The sequence below is a fragment of the Alosa sapidissima genome, chromosome 2 (assembly GCF_018492685.1).
Source record: "Alosa sapidissima isolate fAloSap1 chromosome 2, fAloSap1.pri, whole genome shotgun sequence".
Taxonomy (NCBI): Eukaryota; Metazoa; Chordata; class Actinopteri; order Clupeiformes; family Clupeidae; genus Alosa; species Alosa sapidissima.
In genome coordinates, this window is record NC_055958.1 from 35,933,045 (window position 1) to 35,956,187 (window position 23,143).

Below are 23,143 nucleotides of genomic sequence, written 5' to 3' on the forward strand. Positions count from 1 at the left end.
ATTTGTGTGTACATATGGAGGCGTAGGTGCCACCTTTACCCCTAATGTGCATAATGGACTGGATATTGGCTGCTGTTGTACACCTTTCTATCAAATTTGGATTATGCCATGATATATGCTTATCTTCTAATCCAAATAAAGAATTTAAATGTGTCTGTGTGTGCCTGCTTGCCTGTATTTGTGTGTTTTTATGTGTGTGTGTGTGGTTATGTATGTGTGTGTGCGTGTTTGTGCATGTGTGCATGTACGTGCTTGTGTTTATGTGTGTGTGTGTGTGAGTTGTGCTAGAAGCAACAGAGATAGAGAACGACTTCAACTTCTTAAGCAAGTGTCAACATTGAATGACAAAACAGTAGGTAAATTCCTCTACGCTAAATTCGGTTTAATGCTGACGTGCATGGGTAAATGTAAGTTGCTAGCAGACGTCTAGCTTGTTGAAAATGTGTTATTTTACCTTCATTTATTAACGTGTTTTGTTCTTTCATAGCTCATATGATGTCTTCATACCTTGAATTACCGGTTACTTGCCTACTACTTACCCACTGAGGCTAGTAAAGTGGACCTTGGTTAGTTGCGTAAGATAATTCTCTATTTAAATCAAGCTTTACATTGAGGTAAAATCAATTGTAATTTCCAAGGAGATGAACTCTCATAGGTGCCAACTCTCACGCATTGGCCGTGAGACACACGCATTTGATTAGTTTCACACACTCACACGCCACACCCCCGATTTCTCACGCTGAAGTGTCAACCCGGTCGGTCAGATGCCTGAAAAATGAGTTTAGCCTATCTATAGATCTACCTGTTGAGCCACGGTTATGCTTTCAGAGACGGTGAGAGGGTTCAAGAGCACCCCGTCTGTGGAATTTTCTAAATTTTCTCTCATTTGCGATGCTACTTCAGAAGCCGTCCCAGTCGCATTCATTCCCCAGCATTTCCCCGGCTTCAGGTATGCTTTCAGTGTTATTGAGTATTTTTCACGCTGAAGTGTCAACCTGGTAGGTCAAATACCTGACAGATGAGGTTCAACTAAACTAAACCTATACATATGTTTTATATGGTTCGCGAGAAAATTAACATTGAACCGACGTGCAATTTAGGCTAATCATATTTGCATTTTGCACACAGTGCACACCCATTACTCACACAACACGTGGCAAACCCAATATCACAATAAACAGCAAACCGTACCGAATACGAGGATATAAAGCATGCCTCTGTGCAATAAGTGGTTCCTGAGTAATCCGGTTTTAAAATTGCAACACATTTCTACATAGCCTCATTGGGGCGAAATTATAATGTATTCTAATGTAAACTATTTGTCAGTAGGCCTACATACATTTTTGTAAATTGCTCAGCCATAGATTATCCCACTATCATGGTTCATATATTGTCAGGTTCCAGCCAATCATATTACAGATACATGAATATATTTATATTGGCATGCTTCCTAGTGACATTAATGCAAAAATATGAAGAAAATCAAATAACGAGATACAAATATTGATATAAAGCCTGACATAAGCCATATGCAAACATTCACATCATGCAGATATGGGTACATCCTGAAAAAGGAATAGCATGTACTGTAGGCTATAGGCTATGGCCATTACCATGACCAATATATTATCTTAAATAAACTAGCTGAATAACACAGGTGACCACTTCTGCATAATTTCATGGACACACATTTCTGAACATTTCTGAACTGTGAAATGTAGCATATGTTTTTGTGGTTGTGAACTTATTGCAATATCACTATAACTATTCCACCTGTGTGTGCATGGTTATAATTCTGAAGTGCAAAATATCTTAGGCTACAGCACAAATATTTCCATAAAAATAAGCAAGTCTGACCTCTGAATTTATTTTGAAAGTGCACCTGATTGATGCATTTAAAAGTTAAAATATACAAACATTTCTTAAATTCTTACAAAACACACACCAAAGTGCCAAATCCTCTGCAGTGTTGAAGAGATCAGTCATCCCCCTCACTTTTGATAAGGTAAAAAGCCTTATAGGTACACCAAATAAATAATAACCTATAGGTTTACGCTAGGCTATGTAAAACTCCCCATTACCAGCATCACGTCACTAATCAAGACTGCACAATCTCTATTCACTCTGTTGGATATCTGAAGCCAGTTTGTCTACTTAGATACTGTAAATCCTCAAATTATGGCCGGGGTCTTAAGACAAAGCATAGGCCTTTAGGGGCAGGATTGTATTTGAGGCAGCCCTTTATTTCTTATGCGAGTTTTATTTTGAGACATGCGTTTCTTGGAGCGGCATACTGGTAGGCCTTCAAAAGCATGACATTTTCGGTTTAGTTTGATATTTAATTTACTTTTGGACCGTTTGATTATATTGTTAAATGTTGGGACTGATGGGCACTGAAATCTGGGGAGGTATTTGATGATCACTATTACGTTCCATGTAGTTGAAAGAGTGTCGGGATTTCAAACAAACCATCTGCTTTCATGCGTTCATTGAACATGCTGTAATGGAAACCTTATTGCGTAGCCAAGTTATTTTTAAATTATGCATGATTTACTTGTTATTAATTTCATAGGCTGGCTTTATTTTCTTATATAGAAGTATCTAAATAACCTGTTAAAATGTACCAGAATTCAGGAAATTGCATCTAGTCAAAAAAAAAAATTCTGGGGGAAAACCCCCATACCCCCCCCTCTGAAATGTCCCACCCACTTTCACAATGCTTCCGACACCCATGCTCCTAGTAGTAGGCTAGATCCCTTTGATACCAATGTTCATTTAACTCTGGGACCCTGGTCCCAGGGATGGATTACTGCACGGGCCTTCCAGGCCCAGACCCAGGGGCCCAAGGTGTCAGGGGGCCCTAAAACCCAAGCCTTTGCATGGAATCATTGCCTCAATATCAACACATCAGGATGTAGGCTATGAATCTGATTGAATTTAGTATTGGCCATCCCCAAAATGCTAGCCTGACGAGCCAGACCCACATTAAAATGTAGGGTCTGGGCACTCACCGTTCGCAGTGCTCAGTCCGAGGGGCGGGATAATCGGTTGTCTTTCAAATTCCCTCTGCACGCAATAGGACAGCACTGAGTCCCATGCGTTTTCCCACCAGCGGAGCTAGTTGGCTAGTTTAAACTTTTGCCATCTCAAAACAAGCTTAACTCGTGTCACACTGTTGGCCAACAGCAATATCCATCTTCTTTGTTTTCAAGTAGCAGGGAATTCAAGCCAAACTGTTGCAACTGTGCCATTAATCATTATGTTATGCCCCCCTAACGACTCTATAGACTCTATCGAGCTCACAAGCCAACGGAGAGTTGCTAGACTAGCCCTGGAAGCATATGTAATTTGCTGCCACTAGGGTGTGTCTAGATTTCTAAGCTACCAAAATGCACCAGAATACAGGAAATCACATCAAACAAATGAAACAAATTCTGGGGGAAGACCCCCAAACCCCCCTTCCACATATGCGACAATTAGTAGGGAGCCCTTAATACATGTAGGCCCAGGGGCCCAAAAGTTCATAATCCGTCCATGCCTGGTCCCTACACCTGAGAACCACTGATGTATGTTTTTTTTACTGTACGGTATAATGCTGAATGAGCCAAACAAAAATTTCCGCATCAAAATTTTGGTTGGCCCCACCAAATCTCACTCCAAGGTTTTTTGAAAAGTTGGCAGCCCTGAACTCCATAGCCTAGGTGTCCATTCTCATTTTATCTTGAATAAATTATTGTGCCCTTTTGAAATTTGTTTGGCATAGATCCTGTGTTGTTTTTATATTATGCACAAGAGGGTCTGATGTAGCTAAGCCTACATAACATCAGCAGTGATGGAGGAAGTACTGAAACTCAGTACTTAAGTAAAAGTACAAATACACAGAGAAATATTTACTTTAGTAAAAGTAAAAGTACCACAATGACAACCCTACTTAAGTAAAAGTAAAAAGTACCTGCTTTTAAATGTACTTTAAGTATTAAAAGTAAAAGTATTTGCATAATGATTTATTATCTTAATATCTATATTCTAAAAGGAAAAATCAGTATGGGCTGTGGCATTTTATAGTTTTAGGTTATAGGCCTACTCGACTAGATAGTTTTAAGCTAATGCAATTGTGCTTACCATCTGTGGCCTAGTTTACATTCTGAACTACAATTCTAGAGACTGTAATTCTGGATATCTAGGGTGATCTGCTAAGTAAAATATCATTCAGCAAAACACGAGAGCCTGAAGTTTAACGGGGTAGACAAGGGAAACGTCGGGTGGATCGTAATGCCAATTCTGCTGATTGAACAGAAAAGTTGATGAGAAAAGTGTCTTTATGATTAGGTTCAGTTTCACTTGCGCAGACGCACATATTGAATAAGCGCTCACATTACCCCCCAATTGCAGGCTATGCATCTTTATTTGATCACACACAATTAAGAAATATTGCCTAATCTGGAAAATGTTACGTTTTTTTCGGCCAGTGGTCCATTAATAGTCTATCATTCATTTGTGCCGCAAATGATCAGACGTGTGACAGAAGCATGGGCATAACCTGTCACTTAGCTGATCCGCGGATAGCAATCTCATCGGAGAGGAGGCCCTAACGCTGCAGATATAACAGACAGAGAAAGGCACAGAACACAGTTGCATGTTCAGTGTAGCCATGGGTCTGGTGAATATAGCCTACCGAATGCAGATGGCTACAAGCTCACGCTTTGCCTGGTCAAGACTAGAAGCTTATGTTTTAAAGATTTAGAAGCTGGGCACGTAGCGCTCCAGAATCTTTGGTAGCAACCCCGCCCACTGGTAAAACAAACGTGTTTGTCAGAGAGAAAAAAAAAACTGATCATAAAATGTATCACAAAAGGAACGATGGTGTTATAGAAATGTAGCGGAATAAAAGTACAGATAATTGCTGTAAAATGTAACGAAGTAAAAATCAAAAGTATGCACTATAAATTCTACTTAAGTAAAGTACAAATACGTAAAGTACAAAAATGTACTTAAGTACAGTAACGAAGTATTTGTACTTCGTTACATTCCACCACTGAACATCAGTGAAACCTGTGGATGGAAACATAAAAAGAGCCAAGTAGCCTAGGCTAAATAGTACATAGTATTTGAATTTGTAATTTTTTTACATTCTGTTATTTCATATTTTTGGTTTGATAAATGTAGTTTCATCTGAGAACCCTGATACTACGTATGTTAATGAAACTAGGATTTGATTTTATTCACAGAGACACTATGAGGAAAAGGAAAGGGCACGCAGACATCAGGCACTTTTTTGGAGCTAAAAGAGTAAGCTGGAAATATTAGCGCTAAGATCTACAAACAATTACATTAAAGGTGTGTGTGTGTGTATGTACAGTGTATATGTGTGTATCATGTGCGTGTGTTTGCATGTGTTCATGAATGTGTGTGTAGTGTACAGTCACTAAATGTACACATATATTCATTTATTGTATGGTCCCCCATGAATGGAATTCCATGAAACTTGGCATGCATTTAGGGGGTGTCATAATGATCCTACACTTCAAATCCTGTGCAGTTCCGTCAGCCAAAGATACCTGTGATTACAATGCATTGTTTTTGCTTTTTCATTTTTAACTATGTGACGCTATACATCAAATGAGTGGATATGGGATGGATTGACATGGCTCCGGAGGCCAACATACAAAAAAATGGTCATCCTAGGCCATACGTTTCTTGACATATTCTCAGAAAACTGTGTTCGGCCATCTACAGGCCAGTTGGTGTACAGTCAGTATACACATAAATTAATTTACAAAATTCCATGAAACTTGGCTTGCATTTAGAGGGTATCGTAATGATCCTATACCTCCAATTTCGTGCAGTTTTGACGATGTCAGCCAGAGATATCTGCGATTACAACACCTCATTTTTGCTTTTTTATTTTTAACTTGGTGGCACTATAGAGTGGTTATGGGATGGCTTGACATGGCTCCTTCAGAGCAACATACCAAAAATGGGACTCCTAGGCCCTACGATTCTCGAGATATTCACAGAAAACTGTGTCCACCCTACCCTCCTTTAGGGGATCCAGTCGGGCAGGTGTGTGTGGGGGGGGACGGATCAAAACAAAAAACAATGATTCCGTGTCCTCCTTCTGGGGCTACATGCCCACCAAGTTCCGTGCACCCCGGTCTTTCAGTGTCCCGGGAATCATTGATACGAAATCACTGAAGAAAAAAAACGAAAACGAAAAAAAAAACATCTGACCCCACATTATAACAGTCCTCACATCTGACCCCACATTATAACAGTCCTCACATCTGACCCCACATTATAACAGCCCCAAACTCACATCTGACCCCACATTATAACAGTCCTCACATCTGACCCCACATTATAACAGACCCAAACTCACATCTGACCCCACATTATAACAGTCCTCACATCTGACCCCACATTATAACAGCCCTCACATCTGACCCCACATTATAACAGTCCTCACATCTGACCCCACATTATAACAGTCCTCACATCTGACCCCACATTATAACAGCCCCAAACTCACATCTGACCCCACATTATAACAGTCCTCACATCTGACCCCACATTATAACAGCCCTCACATCTGACCCCACATTATAACAGTCCTCACATCTGACCCCACATTATAACAGCCCCAAACTCACATCTGACCCCACATTATAACAGCCCTCACATCTGACCTCACATTATAACAGTCCTCCCATCTGACCCCACATTATAACAGTCCTCACATCTGACCCCACATTATAACAGCCCCAAACTCATATCTGACCCCACATTATAACAGCCCCAAACTCACATCTGACCCCACATTATAACAGTCCTCACATCTGACCCCACATTATAACAGTCCTCACATCTGACCCCACATTATAACAGTCCTCACATCTGACCCCACATTATAACAGTTCTCACATCTGACCCCACATTATAACAGTCCTCACATCTGACCCCACATTATAACAGCCCCAAACTCACATCTGACCCTACATTATAACAGTCCTCACATCTGACCCCACATTATAACAGTCCTCACATCTGACCCCCCATTATAACAGCCCTCACATCTGACCCCACATTATAACAGTCCTCACATCTGACCCCACATTATAACAGCCCCAAACTCACATCTGACCCCACATTATAACAGTCCTCACATCTGACCCCACATTATAACAGTCCTCACATCTGACCCCACATTATAACAGCCCCAAACTCACATCTGACCCCACATTATAACAGTCCTCACATCTGACCCCACATTATAACAGCCCCAAACTCACATCTGACCCCACATTATAACAGTCCTCACATCTGACCCCACATTATAACAGTCCTCACATCTGACCCCACATTATAACAGTCCTCACATCTGACCCCACATTATAACAGCCCCAAACTCACATCTGACCCTACATTATAACAGTCCTCACATCTGACCCCACATTATAACAGCCCTCACATCTGACCCCACATTATAACAGCCCCAAACTCACATCTGACCCCACATTATAACAGTCCTCACATCTGACCCCACATTATAACAGTCCTCACATCTGACCCCACATTATAACAGCCCCAAACTCACATCTGACCCCACATTATAACAGTCCTCACATCTGACCCCACATTATAACAGCCCCAAACTCACATCTGACCCCACATTATAACAGCCCCAAACTCACATCTGACCCCACATTATAACAGTCCTCACATCTGACCCCACATTATAACAGTCCTCACATCTGACCCCACATTATAACAGCCCCAAACTCACATCTGACCCCACATTATAACAGTCCTCACATCTGACCCCACATTATAACAGTCCTTACATCTGACCCCACATTATAACAGCCCTCACATCTGACCCCACATTATAACAGCCCCAAACTCACATCTGACCCCACATTATAACAGTCCTCACATCTGACCCCACATTATAACAGTCCTCACATCTGACCCCACATTATAACAGTCCTCACATCTGACCCCACATTATAACAGCCCCAAACTCACATCTGACCCCACATTATAACAGTCCTCACATCTGACCCCACATTATAACAGTCCTCACATCTGACCCCACATTATAACAGCCCCAAACTCACATCTGACCCCACATTATAACAGTCCTCACATCTGACCCCACATTATAACGCTCAGGCACAGTGGCCTGGTGTGGGCACTGACTGGGACTGGAGACTGAGAGAGAAAGAAAAGGAAAGTTGGCTGAAGTTTAGACATGATCTATAAGTGACATACTACTATGGTCCAACCCACAGGCTTGATAGGGCACACTTGTGTTTCTCTATAAGTGACAATCAGCATTGCATCTGAGCCACTGGACCACTAGAGCACTTACCAGCAGGAACCCTCATGCCCTCCCCCTCTGCTCTACCTCAAACCTCAAGCGCCAGTGCTGTAACAGACAGGAAACACTATAAAGATGCATTCAGAAGCAGTTTAAATTACAACTCACTTATCAACTATTGTTATTGTTCTTATTAAAAATCCATGTTATAACAAATATGACTAATGCTTAGTAGTAGTAGTAGTAATAATAATAATAATAATGATGATAATAATACATCGAGAGAGAGAGACAGAGAGAGAGATGGAGAGAGAGAGAGTTTGTGCATGTACGTGCTTGTGTTTATGTGTGTTTGTGCATGTGTGCGTGTACGTGCTTGTGTTTATGTGTGTTTGTGCATGTGTGCGTGTACGTGCTTGTGTTTATGTGTGTTTGTGCATGTGTGCATGTACGTGCTTGTGTTTATGTGTGTTTGTGCATGTGTGCATGTACGTGCTTGTGTTTATGTGTGTTTGTGCATGTGTGTGTGTACGTGCTTGTGTTTATGTGTGTTTGTGCATGTGTGCATGTACGTGCTTGTGTTTATGTGTGTTTGTGCATGTGTGTGTGTATGTGCTTGTGTTTATGTGTGTGTGTACGTGCATGTGCTTGTGTGCGTGCCTGTGTGTGTTTATGAGTGTGAGTCTGTGCATGCATACCTGTGTGTGTGCATGTGCCTGTATGCGTGTGTCTTTATGTGTGTTTAGACAAGTTTAGACATGTTGAGAAGTTGATCTCTGCATCTGTGAGAAAATGGTTAGTGCTGCATGATAGCAACCTCAGACTCGCCTACTTTTAGGTCACACTAGGTAGAGATGGGTTTTGAAACTGGCCTCGGTTTGTTAAAAAAAAAAAGTAATGACATCATAGAGTCCACCAATAATACTAATAATAATGCTAATAATTATAATTATAATACATCATTTAGTAACAGTACTCTTTGTCTGTGTGTGTGTATGAGAGAGAGAGGGATAGAGAGAGAAAGAGAGAGAGAGAGAGAGACAAAGACAAGACCAGCCACCTAACCCTGGGTATAATTAGAATGATAAACCACCCATTTTTCTTTTCCCTTTGGCACTGAACTGGTCAGAACAGACAGTATACTGTTTGTGCTGTCTCGCCGTGTGTAGAGATAGAGTTTGTGTGTCTGTGTTTCACACACCATGATCAAACCACAAGCGGATGTAACACAGAAACGAGCAGTCTGTTTTATTTGTGTCCCACCTTTTTTACACAAGGTGCTTTCCATAAGTATTGATCTTCTACTCTGGCTACGGAAAATAAAAAGTGTGCTACACTCTGCGAGCATTTTCAAAATCATTCTCCCTTTGCTCATGAACACATGCTTCAGGTTTCTTTTCCCCTGGTCTTCGTCTGGTGGTGAAAACTGATGCTCAGGGTCTTTTGTTACTTCTAGTACGTCCATTCACTTTGAGGATCTGAGTAGTTGTGGTCTCAAAGGCCAGTGGATATGAGAGCACAAACACACACACACACACACACACACACACACACACACTGTCTCACTAAATTGCATTATCCACACTCAATTCTCACTGGTATCTGCTAGACAACAAGTACCAAAACATGATTAGTTCATATGTATATCATATTTCACATGTAAAATTCATTTTATACAACCCCACCTCCATCTTGCCTGTTCATAATTCTGAGAAATTCTTGATTGTTTGTGTTATGTTATGTGTGTGGGTGTGTGTGTGTGTGAGTGTGTGTGTGTGTGTGTGTGTGTGTGTGTGTGTGTGTGCGTGCTTGTGTGTGTGCCTGCGTATGTGCCTGTGCATGCAAGCATACATATGTCTACTGTGTGAGTATGTGTCATACGTATGATTACTGTGAATGTATGTGTGTGTGTATCTGTTTGTGCACATGTGTGCACATGAAATGGGTTAACATGACCCCTGGAGGCAAACATACGGAAAAGAACTGTGTCTGCCCTACCCTCCTTTCGGGGGGTCCAGTCCAGCGGGGGGGCTACAGATCAAAATGAAAAACCACGGTTCCATACTATCCATGTGGGGTTACATGCCCACCAAGTTTTGTGTACCCCGGTCTTTCAGTGTCCCGGGAATCATTGACGGAAATTTGGGCATGCGAAAAAGAAAAAAAAAAAAAAAAAAAAATCTGACTAAACCTATATGACCGCCACTTCGTTGCGCGGCGGTCATAATAAATACAGTAAACTTAAGAAGAACAATAGAGCCCACAGCGGTCTTGCTGGATCAAACCCACTAATAAGAAAACTTAAGAAGAACAATAGTAGGCAAACCCACTAATAAGAAAACTTAAGAAGAACAATAGTGGGCTTGCTTTGCCATGCTGTGGTCTTGCTGGATCAAACCCACTAATAAATAAAGTAAACTTAAGAAGAACAATAGTGGTCTTGCTGGATCAAACCCAGTCCAGCGGGGGGCTACAGATCAAAACGAAAAACGATGGTTCCATGCTATCCATGTGGGGTTACATGCCCACCAAGTTTCGTGTACCCCGGTCTTTCAGTGTCCCGGGAATCATTGACGGAAATTTGGGCATGCGAAAAAGAAAAAGAAAAAAGAAAAAAAAAAAAAAAAAAAAAATCTGACTAAACCTATATGACCGTGAATAATGAATGAATAATGATTGAACTGGTGGTCATATCATAGTTAGTTTATTTGAAAAAAATAAGAGTTTGAGTGGAAGGTCACAATGCACAACAGGCATAGAAAAAAATAAGGTATTAGAATAAAATATTTCTGCAATGATAAGCGTTTATATGCACATAGGCCAAGTCAACATTAGCAGTACACTGATGATTAGTTTATTTTAGTTTTATTTTAAAATGATCAAATAGAAATTAGCCTTAATATTGAACATATTATGTTAAAATCAATTTCCTCCATTTATTTTTGAAACTGGTTGGTCAGATCGATTTCAATATTGATGTTCTGTTTTTAAGTGACAGCCCTTACAAGCACATAGTCTATATCAGCAGTGCACCGTTGACAACCCTGCAGTTGCAATGTTGATTTTTTTTTGTCCTGCTAAAACAACTTTATTGTTTACAAGGGATGGGCCCTGGGATGTCTGGCTGTCTTTCCACTTTGTATTGTCTGTGTGTAGTAATGTATGGCCACCTTTATACGGCCACATTTACATAATGTGGAGGAGCCATTCTTGAGAAATGCCTCCATCTAGTGGTAACTGAGAGCAGGTTCTACATAACAAGTAATCTAATGAATAGAATGGTAATTACATGTAACTGTAACAAGACATATTTTTATTTGAAATCGAATAATTCATTCATCATACATCCAGGGGAGCTTCACTTCTAATGGTGCCTTGTTGCGTAGCTGAGAAAAACACTTCCGTCAAGACATCTTCAGCTTCACGTATGGCAGGCTTGTACAGGTTAGAAAATTTAGAGCTGTAACAAAGTTGTCAGGGGGTGAAAAGCTGTTAGAAGATGATATTGTCACAAACTCAACAAAATATCCTTTCCATTTAAAATTATAATACTGAATCCGTTTAAAAGATGCCAATACTAAATATTTGTTTGAAATGTTTTGGTTAATTAGTGTGTACATAGTTGTAACAATATGTTGCCAAGTTTAAATGCACTAATCAATTGAAATGCACTGATTGTTTAACTATACTTAAAGGTATTTCTTGTTGTCTTTGATTTAAGGTACTAAGCTGTCCTTCACGTGACCATGTACAGTACCATCAAAATGAACATGGAGATATTAACATAACTATAAAAGCAGGCATCAAGCTTATTAGTACATCACTGCAAAGTGTTACTTTAATGTCTACATACATATATATGATAAGTGTTTGAGACTAATGATTTTTGCGTATTGCACAGTGGTTCAATTTGTTATCAGTGATTAATGCATCATGGAGGATGATGATAATGGTAGCAGTTTGACAGTTACAGCCCCTCACCTGGAGGGGGTGCTGTAGCCCCCTCAGCACCTCTACTTCCAGCTTCTCTTTCAATAGTACATTTAAAGTGTAGATCAGGGGTCTCAAACTCAAATGAGCTGGGGGCCAATTCTGCCAACGTTATCTGATTGGAGGGCCGGCTATTTCTGAAAATGCAATGTTCTTTTTTTCAAATACCACACAAAACTGCAAACAGAAAGTGCAAGTGTTTTTATCTAGTTTTAGACACCTGTGCTAGCAACCTTAGCTTATAAATAAAATAATGATAAAATAAATATTAATACAAATTATAAAATAAATGAAAAACATAAAAACAGGTATGTGTGTGTGTTTCACACCAAATAAAAATATTTCCTCTACCTGGCAAACTAGGCATCAGGGTTAAGAAAGCAACACCATTGGATTTTTATATCAAAATTTCAAAAGGCCATGGCTTGAAAGTGGTCAGAGATAAAGTCCTACTGTAAATGTAAAAATCTTTGAGTAAAACAAAAGTTTATGAAGGGGGTAAATTTACCCATCTAATTTGTCACTGGATGGCAAGCACCTCAAATTATGCACCTTTTAGTAAATACTGGATGAACATATTTAAGCAGGTTTACTTTCCTTTTTTCATATTACCCACATAACAAATTAACAGGAAAACACCTAAGATGTATACCAACACCTAAGATGTTGTGGTTTGGTAATAGATTACTACAATATAGGCCTACAATAAAGTATTCTGGTCAAACAGTTCCTATCGATCTGCAGTACCCAGAAGTTCGCATCATATTGCGGGTGACTTTGTAGTTCTTTAGAGCCCTATTTCTACTAGCCCTGCTGTCTGTACCACATCCATTACGGACACTATCATCACGATTACCACTGCAACCTCCAAGCTATGTTGGGCAGAGGGTCGAAACAAGCATGGTATGCTTAGTGGACACCGTTGTATACACGCACCTCCATTCACAGACGCACCTTGACCATCACTGTCATAGACGATCGATCATAATCTCCAAAAGGATATTCTCCTTCAGAATTAGAATAGGTGAATAACATAGCTTACCTGAAGACTTCATCACACGTGAACGTTTTTCAACATTTGGTGTAGGCCTATTTCTGCTTAATTTCTGCTTCAATTTCTGCAACACTATGGCCTGCATCGCTTCCGCGTCATTACAAATGCACGTCTTTGTGTTTCTCGCGTGTAATACAAGTATTTCCTGAAAACTTTGCGCAGCGATTTTGGGTTTGAATCAAGCTCTGAATGTCTTGCACATAGTGGAGCAGAGTAGGCCTACAAATGAGATTTGTCACCGTACCTGGATCTATCGTCTATTTTAATCAGTATCGTTGTTTGTCGCAATTAATAGCCTCAAGGGCCGGATTACATTATTATTTTGTCATACGTCGCGGGCCGGAATTGGGCAGGACGCGGGCCGGATTTGGCCCGCGGGCCGGGTGTTTGAGACCCCTGGTGTAGATATTAAAGCAATTAAGCTGTGGTACAAGGCCTATACTGTATAGACCTGACACATTTCCCAGTAAATAAAATACTAATGAATTAAAGAGCACCTACCTGTAAATACATAATATGCTACAGATGATGATGAGGATTGTCCCTGATATGGCAGCAGTGCTGATGTAGATCAATTGGGATGGATCTGGTGAGTCTATGAGTGATAAGGCAGGGATCATTACTGATGTTACATCAATGTGCTCAATGTACAGGAATGCATATGGAATGACTAAGAGCAGTTACCTGAAGTAACAGTCAAGTTCCATGTTTCTGTCTTTTGGGCTTGAGAACCTAATACTTCACATGTGTATATTCCCTCATCAGAGACCAGTACGTCGGATATATGCAGCACCGTAGTAGAAGGATCAACACCCATCCTTTCTGAAGTGAAGCTTGTTTTGATTTTGTCTTTTTTGTCTTCCAATACTGGGCTATATACAAACACCTGGATCCCATCCTTTGCCCATTTGATTTTTGTTATATCCATTCCAGATGTGTTACAGTGCAGCGTGACATTCTCCCCCAGAGGTGTGTTGATGGAAACCACTTTATCTGTAACATCAAAGAGAGCAGTGTAAAATAGCAGTGTTAATAATGACTCTTACCTCCACTTGAAAGATGAAGCAGAGGTTCAAGGTTCAAACAAATTGTGTCATTTGACAAATTCCAGATTGACAAGGGAATGGTAGAGTAATGTCTATGCTCAGCTTGACTTTAAGAGCACAACTCCTTACATTTGTAAGGCTTTTGTTTTTAAGTCAGCAAGTTCCATGGCCATGTCACATCCATAACATTTTATAGGAAAAGTTTATGCTACACATACAGTGTTGATGCGACAATGTCCATAGTGTCTGTGCAAAGCTGATTTATATCAATGTAAAGTGTGATGACCAAATTGTGCCCCTTTCTTACTTTTAAAACCTTTAATGGTGCGTTATGAATGTGACTTTATGGATGTTACATAATGTGAATTTACAAGACTGGAGACTTTGTTATACCTCAAAGCCGATAAAACGTCTGTTCTAGTGGCATGTCAGTTTCAACGCATTTCACCTTAGTGTTTAGGCCTACAATTGACATTTCAAAGATTATTAGGTTGATCAAAACCACAAGGAGGCCTTGCCTAACTATTAGCAAAACAAACATAATATTAAAAAATACCTCCAGTGATTAGCCAAGCCATAGCCTATTTTCAAGTGGCCTAATAACGAAAATCTGAGCGATTATCTTCCTGTAACTGTCATACTGTTGTTGTACAGTAACTGGATTATCGTGTTAGCTGGTGAAGATGGCTGACTTTGCAGCTGGAGTTAACATAGCAACCTCCTTCTGTTGCAGATCTGTTCAGCCTGCCGCTCACGTCTGCTTAACACAGTTTAATTTTAAATGTGACGCGATATGCCAGCATTGGAAGTGTCAGGTCCTCTGTAGCTAATACCCACAAAGTAACATTAGTAACGGCAGCAATAAACTAAATGTACCGCACAGCGGTACAAAATATGACCGCCTCTCAGTCCTGCATATTCTCTTCGCAAAAATAAATCACACTTGTCAATTTGTCTCCATCTCCTACTCTTGCAACTCATGTGCATGTAAATGAGTGTGTGCATATGACAGTTTGCTTTTGTTTATAAGAGTGTGTGTGTGTGTGTGTGTGTGTGTGTGTGTCTGTGCATGTGCGTATGCGTGCCTGTGTTTGTGTGTTTATGTGTGTGTGTGTGTGTGCGTGTGTGTGTTTCCATGCGCACATGCGTATGCGTGCCTGTGTGTGTGTGTTTATGTGTCTGCATTCTTGTGGGTGGGTGTTTGTGCATGTGTGTGTGTGTGCTTGCCTGTCTGTATGTGTTTATGTGTGTGTGTGTGCTTGCCTGTCTGTATGTGTGCGACTGTGCGTGTGTGCGTGTGTGTGCGTGTGTGTGGATGTGCGTGTGTGTGTGTGCACATACCATAAATATTTTGTCATCTTGGGTGCAACGGTTCAGGTAGGGCTAGTTATTTAGGGAAGTGGCCACCAAGTTTCATGTTCCCTGGTGTTTCAGTAACCCGGGAATCACTTACCAAAATTGATGATGGTAAAAAAAAAATATATATATTTTTTTATATTTTAAATGACTTGTTGTCCTGATTCTTCCTGTGGATCTTATTGGGCACTGAGGAAGCAATAATTTCATCGCTAGTTTTTCATGATTACTATTTCAATTGTTTCATATCAAAATTCACTACTTAATTATGTGTTTTATGTAGTTTGTCGAGGACTGGTTCAGACATGTCACATCCATAACGTGAAACCGTCACATCCATAACGCCAGTTTTTTTCTACATAATGCATTACGAAAATGACGCATAGTTTCAAAAACACACTTTTTGTGTTCATTCAAGTCTCCTTCATGGTACATATATCATAGTTTCGGCAGTTTCCTTCAAAATTCACAGAGTTTGTAGAAAACCTATAATCTCTCACAAAAGTGTGTCCATTTCATGTCACATCCATAACGCTGATAAAATGCCTTGTATTCTTAGGATGAAATTGATTATATGAAATGTGAGGATTTCTCAGTATTCAGAGGACAGAGGTTGCATTAAAAGTTATGCAAATTAATTCAATGATACTAATGTTGTCCCCACTCTAAGGCATTTTGTTTACCAATATGAGTCCAGTTGTCACATCCATAACGCTGGAACTGCCCATATGTAAACCCCTGGATGCCCCTTTAGCCATCTGGTTTTTGCTACATTCCTGCCAAATGTGTTACAGTGCAGCGTAACATTCTCCCTCAGATGTTTGCTGATGGATTCCACTTAAACTGTAATGACCAATATAATAGCATTAATAATAACATGTGACAGTGATACTGTCCCTTTTCAGTAAATCACCGAATGTACTGTCAATGTTGGCAATGACAATATTGCTGACCAAGCATCAAAAAAGCAGTGCAAAATCACAATGCTTATAAGGATGTTACCTCTACATGTAAGATGCAGCAGAATTCCGCACAAACCCAGATACTGTAGCTGAACCTTTTTCGCCATAGAAGAAAGTCCTACACTGAAGAAGGCAATAATGGTAATCATCAGCTTGTGAACAACTGTAGTCCAAAAGAAAACCATACATAGGAGGAAGTGGTTGGCAGCCCTGCCCCATCAGTGAGTCTTTGTACTGTACCTCTTAAGGTAATTCTTTGTTTTCTTTTCTGAGAGTGCAGGAGGATGATGCTAGAAGTGCTCACTTTGGCTGGAGATTTCCGCATTGTCCAAATTCTTTCTTAAAAGGACATGATGAAGAAACCAAATATAACATAATACAATCTGAAAAAGATGATAAACACAAACATAGCATTTTGAATCAATCTACCTACCCAGTTACATAAACAACAAACCCAATAGCACCCTTCACTTCCCTTATTAACCCCCTACTATCCATATCTTACTCTGATACCTAAGGGCAGGGCCGCCATGGGGGGGGGGGGGGGGGGGGGGTAGGATGATTCTAAGGACCCAGCACTGACATGGTCTGTGTAAAAGCAATGTCTTAATGCCAATCTATTCAAATAATAATAAATGAATAGTTCCTATAATGGCATTCTCTTTGACTATAGATGATAACACGTGTAAACCTGTGGGCAGCACCACAATGAAAGCTGTGTCTGTGTGTCTCACCGTGCGGTTTTCTATGGAGCTGCACTCAAGAGGCCTGGGAGCAGCAATTAGACAGGACATTGAATGATTGTGGTTCTGTATGTGTTTTTACACAAACCTTTACATTTTAAGTTTTAATTTGAGGTATTTTACAAACTGGAAAGCAAAAAGACATGAGGACAACAACAACACTGAACTGAAACAGTCCCAAACTCTCATCTGACCCCACAAAACAACTAGGGTGGCCATCCGTTCGGATTTCGTCCGGACAGTCCAGTTTTTGAGCCCTCTGTCTGGATAGAGAGTGTGTCCTCCTTTTTGGACATTTGTCCAGATTTTGGCATGAGTGGCCATCTGTCCACATTTCATGAGCACATACTTAGGCTACGCCTCATTTCAAGTCCTCTGTACCCATTTCTGTTACGTGTCATCATTTCTGGCCCTCCACCACCACCGTAGCATGGGACACAGGGATGGATTACTGCACGGGCCTACCGGGCCCAGGCCCAGGAATCATTGCCTCAATATCAACAAATCAGGATGTAGGCTATGAATCTGATTGAATTTAGTATTGGCCATCCCCAAAATGCACCAGAATACAGGAAATCACATCAAACAAATTTAAAAAATTCTGGGGGAGGACCCCCAAACCCCCCCTCCCACATATACAACAATAAGTGGGGGGCCCTTAATACATCTGGGGCCAGGGGCCCTGAAAGTTCATAATCCGCCCATGACGGGACATCACAAAACTCTACCGATTTCCTTTTTGCGAAGCAGTCAATGCGACAACTCCCCTCGTAAATGAATGAATGAATGGTACAGTATATACATGGCAATGCATAGTAAATCCACATTTGTAAAGGATTTCAAAATGATAAGCTCTTGATGGCAAAATGATAATGAGGGGCAGCCGTGGCCTATTAGTTAGCGCTTTGGACTTGTAAGGTTGCCGGTTCGAATACCGACCAGTAGGCACGGCTGAAGTGTCCTTGAGGAAGACACCTAACCCCTCACTGCTCCCCGAGTGCTGCTGTTATTGCAGGTAGCTCACTGCGATTAGTGTGTGCATCACCTCACTGTGTGTTCACTGTGTGCTGAGTGTGTTTCACTAATTCACGGATTGGGATAAATGCAGAGACCAAATTTCCCTCACGGTATCAAAAGAGTATATATACATACTTACTTATACTTACTTATACTTACCTCAAACCTCAAGTTCCAGTGCTGCAACATACAGAAAACATAAAGGTCCACTCTGAAATGTAGTGTCATTTTACTTACTCACTTAAATACAAATATGCCTAATGCTTAGCAATAATCTTAAGCATAATCATACACCATGCAGTAACAGTACTCTGCATGACTACTTTGTCTGTGTGTGTGTGTGTGTGTGTGTGTGTGTGTGTGCATGCATGTGTGAGTGTGTGTGTGTGTGCATGCCTGCTCTCCATAAAGATTATTGTCAGGAATCCACCAGAAACTTGACCATGACCACACGTCTCTCTTTAAAGGATGAAAATGAACCATTCCAGTTATTATGTTATGCATGTTAATTATGTGTGTGAATTCGGTGTTTATTTGATACAATTGTTCATCAACATACATGTACTGTAAGTACTGTACTCTCCAGCGACTTGTTCAGTGTTGCTTGACTTCATGTCAAATTCCCATGAAATGTGCGGAAATCTAAAGCCAAGTGGTGACCAGAAAGCAGCAGCTGCAGTCACATGTGTGTGTGTGGTTTTAAAATCTGGAGCAGACAGTGGCCACTCAGTCCAAGTCTCCACATTAGTGAGGAGGAAAAGGGGGGGGGGGGGGAATACAAGGATACAAGGAAGTTTATTGTCACATGCATATAGTTACTGGAAGTAAGAAATGCAGTGAAATTATGTCTGGTGTCAGCCTATTTGTGCATTAATGGGGGGGGGGGGGGGGGGGGGGGGGGGGGTAAAGAGTGCAGTAGAAGAGGGGTTTAGTAGATTAAGTGGCAAGGGCTGCATAAAAAAGGTGGGGGAGGATTGGGATTGGGGGGGGCACCAACAAGGAGCACCCAAGAGCAACAGGGGCAAGGAAAAACTACCTTACCAAGGAAGAAACCTTGGGCAGATCCACGGCTCAAGGGGCTAACCCAACTGTCAGGGGTCTTGGTGTGTGTGTTGGGGGGGTGACAGGGGAGATGGGATAGTGTGCTGTGTATGTGGGGAGAGGGCAGTGTGCAATATGTGTGTTGGGGAAGCTTCCTCATGAGACAATGTGCTGTGTAATGGGGGGGGGGGGGGGCAGTGTGCTGTAAGTATGTTGGGGATGTGTGTTGGAGAAGCTTCCTGATGAAATAATGTGCTGTGTATGTGGGGGGGGGGGGGGGGGGGGGCAGGGACTTACTATAGCAAGCAGAGTACTGTATGTATGATGTATGTGAGTGATGACAGTGAAGATGTGTGTGTGGGCGGGAGGGGAGTGGAGCAGTGACTGTGTGTGTGTGGGCAGTGTGCTGTAAGTATGTTGGGGATGTGTGTTGGAGAAGCTTCCTGATGAAATAATGTGCTGTGTATGTAGGGGGGGGGGGGGCAGTGTGCAGCAAGTATGTAGAGGAGGCTTAATGTAGCAAGCAGTGTGCTGTATGTACTGTATGTGAAGTGATGACAGTGATGATGTAAGTGTGTGTGTTGGGGGTGGGGGTGGGAGGCTAGGCAATCAAGGACATGGGTAGATGGAGGAGAAATCAAAAATAATAAATAAAAAGTTCTATGGAGATGTGCAAAAGTTGGAGAAAGTCAGATATGTGTGTGTGTGTGTGTGTGTGTGTGTGTGTGTGTGTGTGTGTGTGTGTGTGTGTGTGTGTTTTGACGTGTGATGAAATAAGAAAATAAATAAAAGGTCTGTAGCATAGGGAGAGGGATGTAAAAGTGCTAAAGGTCTTGTAGGTGTGTGTTGGGAGAGAAGAGAGAGAGAAGAGAGAGAATTCCAAAAATAATTCAGTGGAAATGCATGGATTCCAGTTGCTGCTACTGGAAGAAACTGGAATCCATGCATTTCCACTGAATTATTTTTGGAATCTGATCCCTTACTCGTTGCTCGACTTATCGTGACTAAATTCAAGATGGCTGCAAACGCTAAACTTCGTGAAGATACTGTCTATATAAATCGTCTTGTAAGTAAACTACCAATTGCTTTTTCAAAGTTCTCAATGTCTCGTTTTAAATGTCAGGGCCCTCGGAAGTCTACCAATGAAGTGTGGAGATACATTGAGCCTCGTAAATGGTGTAAAACAGTGATTTATTTGCATGGCTAGCCCGATGCCGAAGCACCACTATTGAAAAAGCTGTTGGTAGCATCGGCTAACTAGCACCAGATTTTGGAGTGCAGGGGACAAGCCGAGATGGGCTATGAGACATACGTTCACACTCGGTATCATGTTTCTATACACTTTAGGTCAATATCACACCGGAATTCCCCTTTAACAATATCTTTGAGAGAAAAATAATTATTGGACTAAATCGGTCACGTTTGACTGGGAACACAACATGAGGGTTAACTACAACAACAGTAAGCTACATCAACTGTCCGTCAAGTCCTCCTTTTCTGTCAGCAAATGGCACTGCAGACTCTTCGTTCTCCTGTACTCTCCAAATGCTCAGTGACAGTAGGGTGTGTGACACTTTACTTGACAGTATCGACATAAGAGTGACATGACCCTGTCATGACACTTGAACCCGAACCCTAAACCTAACCCTAATCCTAACTCTAATTTATGACAAAAACCGAATGTCACTTAATAACAGAAGCATAATGTCATGAACGTTTATGACTTGTTTATGGCACGTTCATGACAGTGTCATTTCACTCTTATATCGATACTGTCAAAGTGTAACCATGTTAACACTTGTGTTAATTAATGGAATGCTGTCCTTTCATCCTGTTGGTTACACATTTGTGTGTGTAGATTTGAATGATCGGTAACACAATAGTTATAGTAACAATCAAAAGTATAATTTTGGACAATAAAGGTACCAACATTGGTGTTCCTACAGAGAACGATGACAATTTTTCCTTTTCCTAGGGGTGTGACTTTCGAAACCGATGTCTCGAATCAGTGTCGAGGCTTCGAAGCAGAAGTGTTCAAAACAGCCATGTCATGTGACCACTACTTCGAAACATTGTTCAAAATCCCCATGTCATGTGACCAAAGTTAAGTGAACCTTCGGTGCATTTCACCGGTGTCGGCAGGCGTGCCCGCGCATTCAATTAACAGCGTAGACTATTCTTAAGCAATAACCATGATGGTGTAGTGGTTAGTGAGGGCGTTTTTTGCACGTTAGGCCTAGCCCAGGCTGCTCAAATGTGGTTCGATCCCCGAACAGGTGTGGAAGCAGAAACGGAGGGAAAACTAACAAGACAGGAAGCACAGACCAAATAAGGAGATGGGGCGGAGACAAAGACAGGTGACAGGCAGGTAACACAAAGCACATGGGGAACCAGGCAAACACAGCACACACAGGACACTACACAAAGTGGCCACCAGGGTGGCACAAAGTCACTCCATCCAGGCAGGATCCTGACACATACTGTACATACAACACTTCTGAAAAGAAGCATTCTCAACTGTCACTCAGTCTCACCATGTTTGACGGGCACAACAGACTCGTCAATTTAGCCACCTACAGGTGCTCATCATCATACCTACCTACAAGCCTCTTTCCAACCTTTATCCCCTCTCCTCCTCAAGCTAAGATGTCAGTGGAACATTCTCACTCCCTCTCTCTCTCTGACTTGCCACAGATAGAAACGAGTGGGGGGTGGTATAACGTATGACTTTTCAGTGTGGGACTTTCCTCTCTCTCTCTCTCTCTCTGTTTTTTTTTTCTCTCATCAGTCCAATGTAGGTGAGAGTTCTGAAGAATAACAAGACTTATTGTTATCAGCCAACATTCACATCACTAGACTCCTGCATTAGAACCCGTAGGTGGACCCATTGTCCCCCAAAAGTCAAATAAGTACAAGTACTGTGTAAGCCATGACTGGATGGTCAGAAGCGCAAAGTTTATAAACATTAAAGGTGTTGCCAGTCCATATTCAATAATTTAATGGCATGATTTTGTGATTTTTATGTTAATCAGACATGGGTGTTTTGTTGGGCGTGACATACTTTAAACCAGGGGTGGGCAAACTTTTTGGCTCAAGGGCCACATTGGGTTTTGAAAATTGGCAGGCTGCACAACAACCATACAACAAAAAGGAGAGTGAAAAGCAGTTTGCAGTAAAGCTAACCAACGTCGTCTCTATTGCAGGAAAAAAATAGCGAGCAGCCTGATAACCAAATGAAATGCTCAGCGAGCCAGATGAAAGTGCTTGGCGGGCCACAGTTTGCCCACCCCTGCTATAAACCAATGAGAATGACATCTGTCATTCCCTTAAAGAGCAAGCAGCGCAACTTCAAACAGCGCATCGGTATTTTAATAGTCAACGGCGCATTTGAAGGAATCTGCTTGCACGCGAGACCGTATGGAACAGGGATTCCACTAAACCTTGCTTTACTAAAACCTGTTTGTGACTTGCAGAGTATAGCCTACATGCATCTGGACTCGTCTAATATTCTAACTCATAGGCAAAGTGAAACTAACTTCACTGTGGTCTCATAGTCAATGACACGACAGTTCCACACAGTGAATTACTTTTGCCATTGAATGATGAGGGATTAC

At 41.3% G+C, this 23,143-nt stretch overlaps 1 protein-coding gene and 1 long non-coding RNA gene across 6 annotated transcripts in view; one reads left to right on the forward strand and one right to left on the reverse strand.

Moving 5' to 3' along the window:
- On the forward strand, nucleotides 1–15,460 carry LOC121693406. The gene is made up of 4 exons (XR_006025493.1): nucleotides 1–158; nucleotides 1,019–1,023; nucleotides 13,210–13,213; nucleotides 15,441–15,460. It is a non-coding gene; the product is annotated as an uncharacterized LOC121693406 (long non-coding RNA).
- LOC121693264 overlaps nucleotides 11,617–23,143 on the reverse strand; it is a 25,153-nt gene continuing 13,626 nt past the window's right edge. For 2 of the 5 annotated variants that reach the window (XR_006025445.1, XR_006025442.1), the window contains exon 4: nucleotides 11,617–11,780. Coding sequence is in view for 1 of the 5 variants with exons in the window: in XM_042072592.1 (XP_041928526.1) it covers nucleotides 11,660–11,780; nucleotides 13,866–13,959; nucleotides 14,049–14,357; nucleotides 16,769–16,846; nucleotides 16,969–17,053 (687 nt within the window). In the remaining 4 variants the exon portion in view is untranslated. Of the gene's footprint in view, nucleotides 11,781–13,865; nucleotides 13,960–14,048; nucleotides 14,358–16,535; nucleotides 16,610–16,768; nucleotides 16,852–16,968; nucleotides 17,909–23,143 lie in introns of those variants that run through there. The other 3 variants (XR_006025446.1, XM_042072592.1, XR_006025450.1) reach the window with 3 other exon arrangements.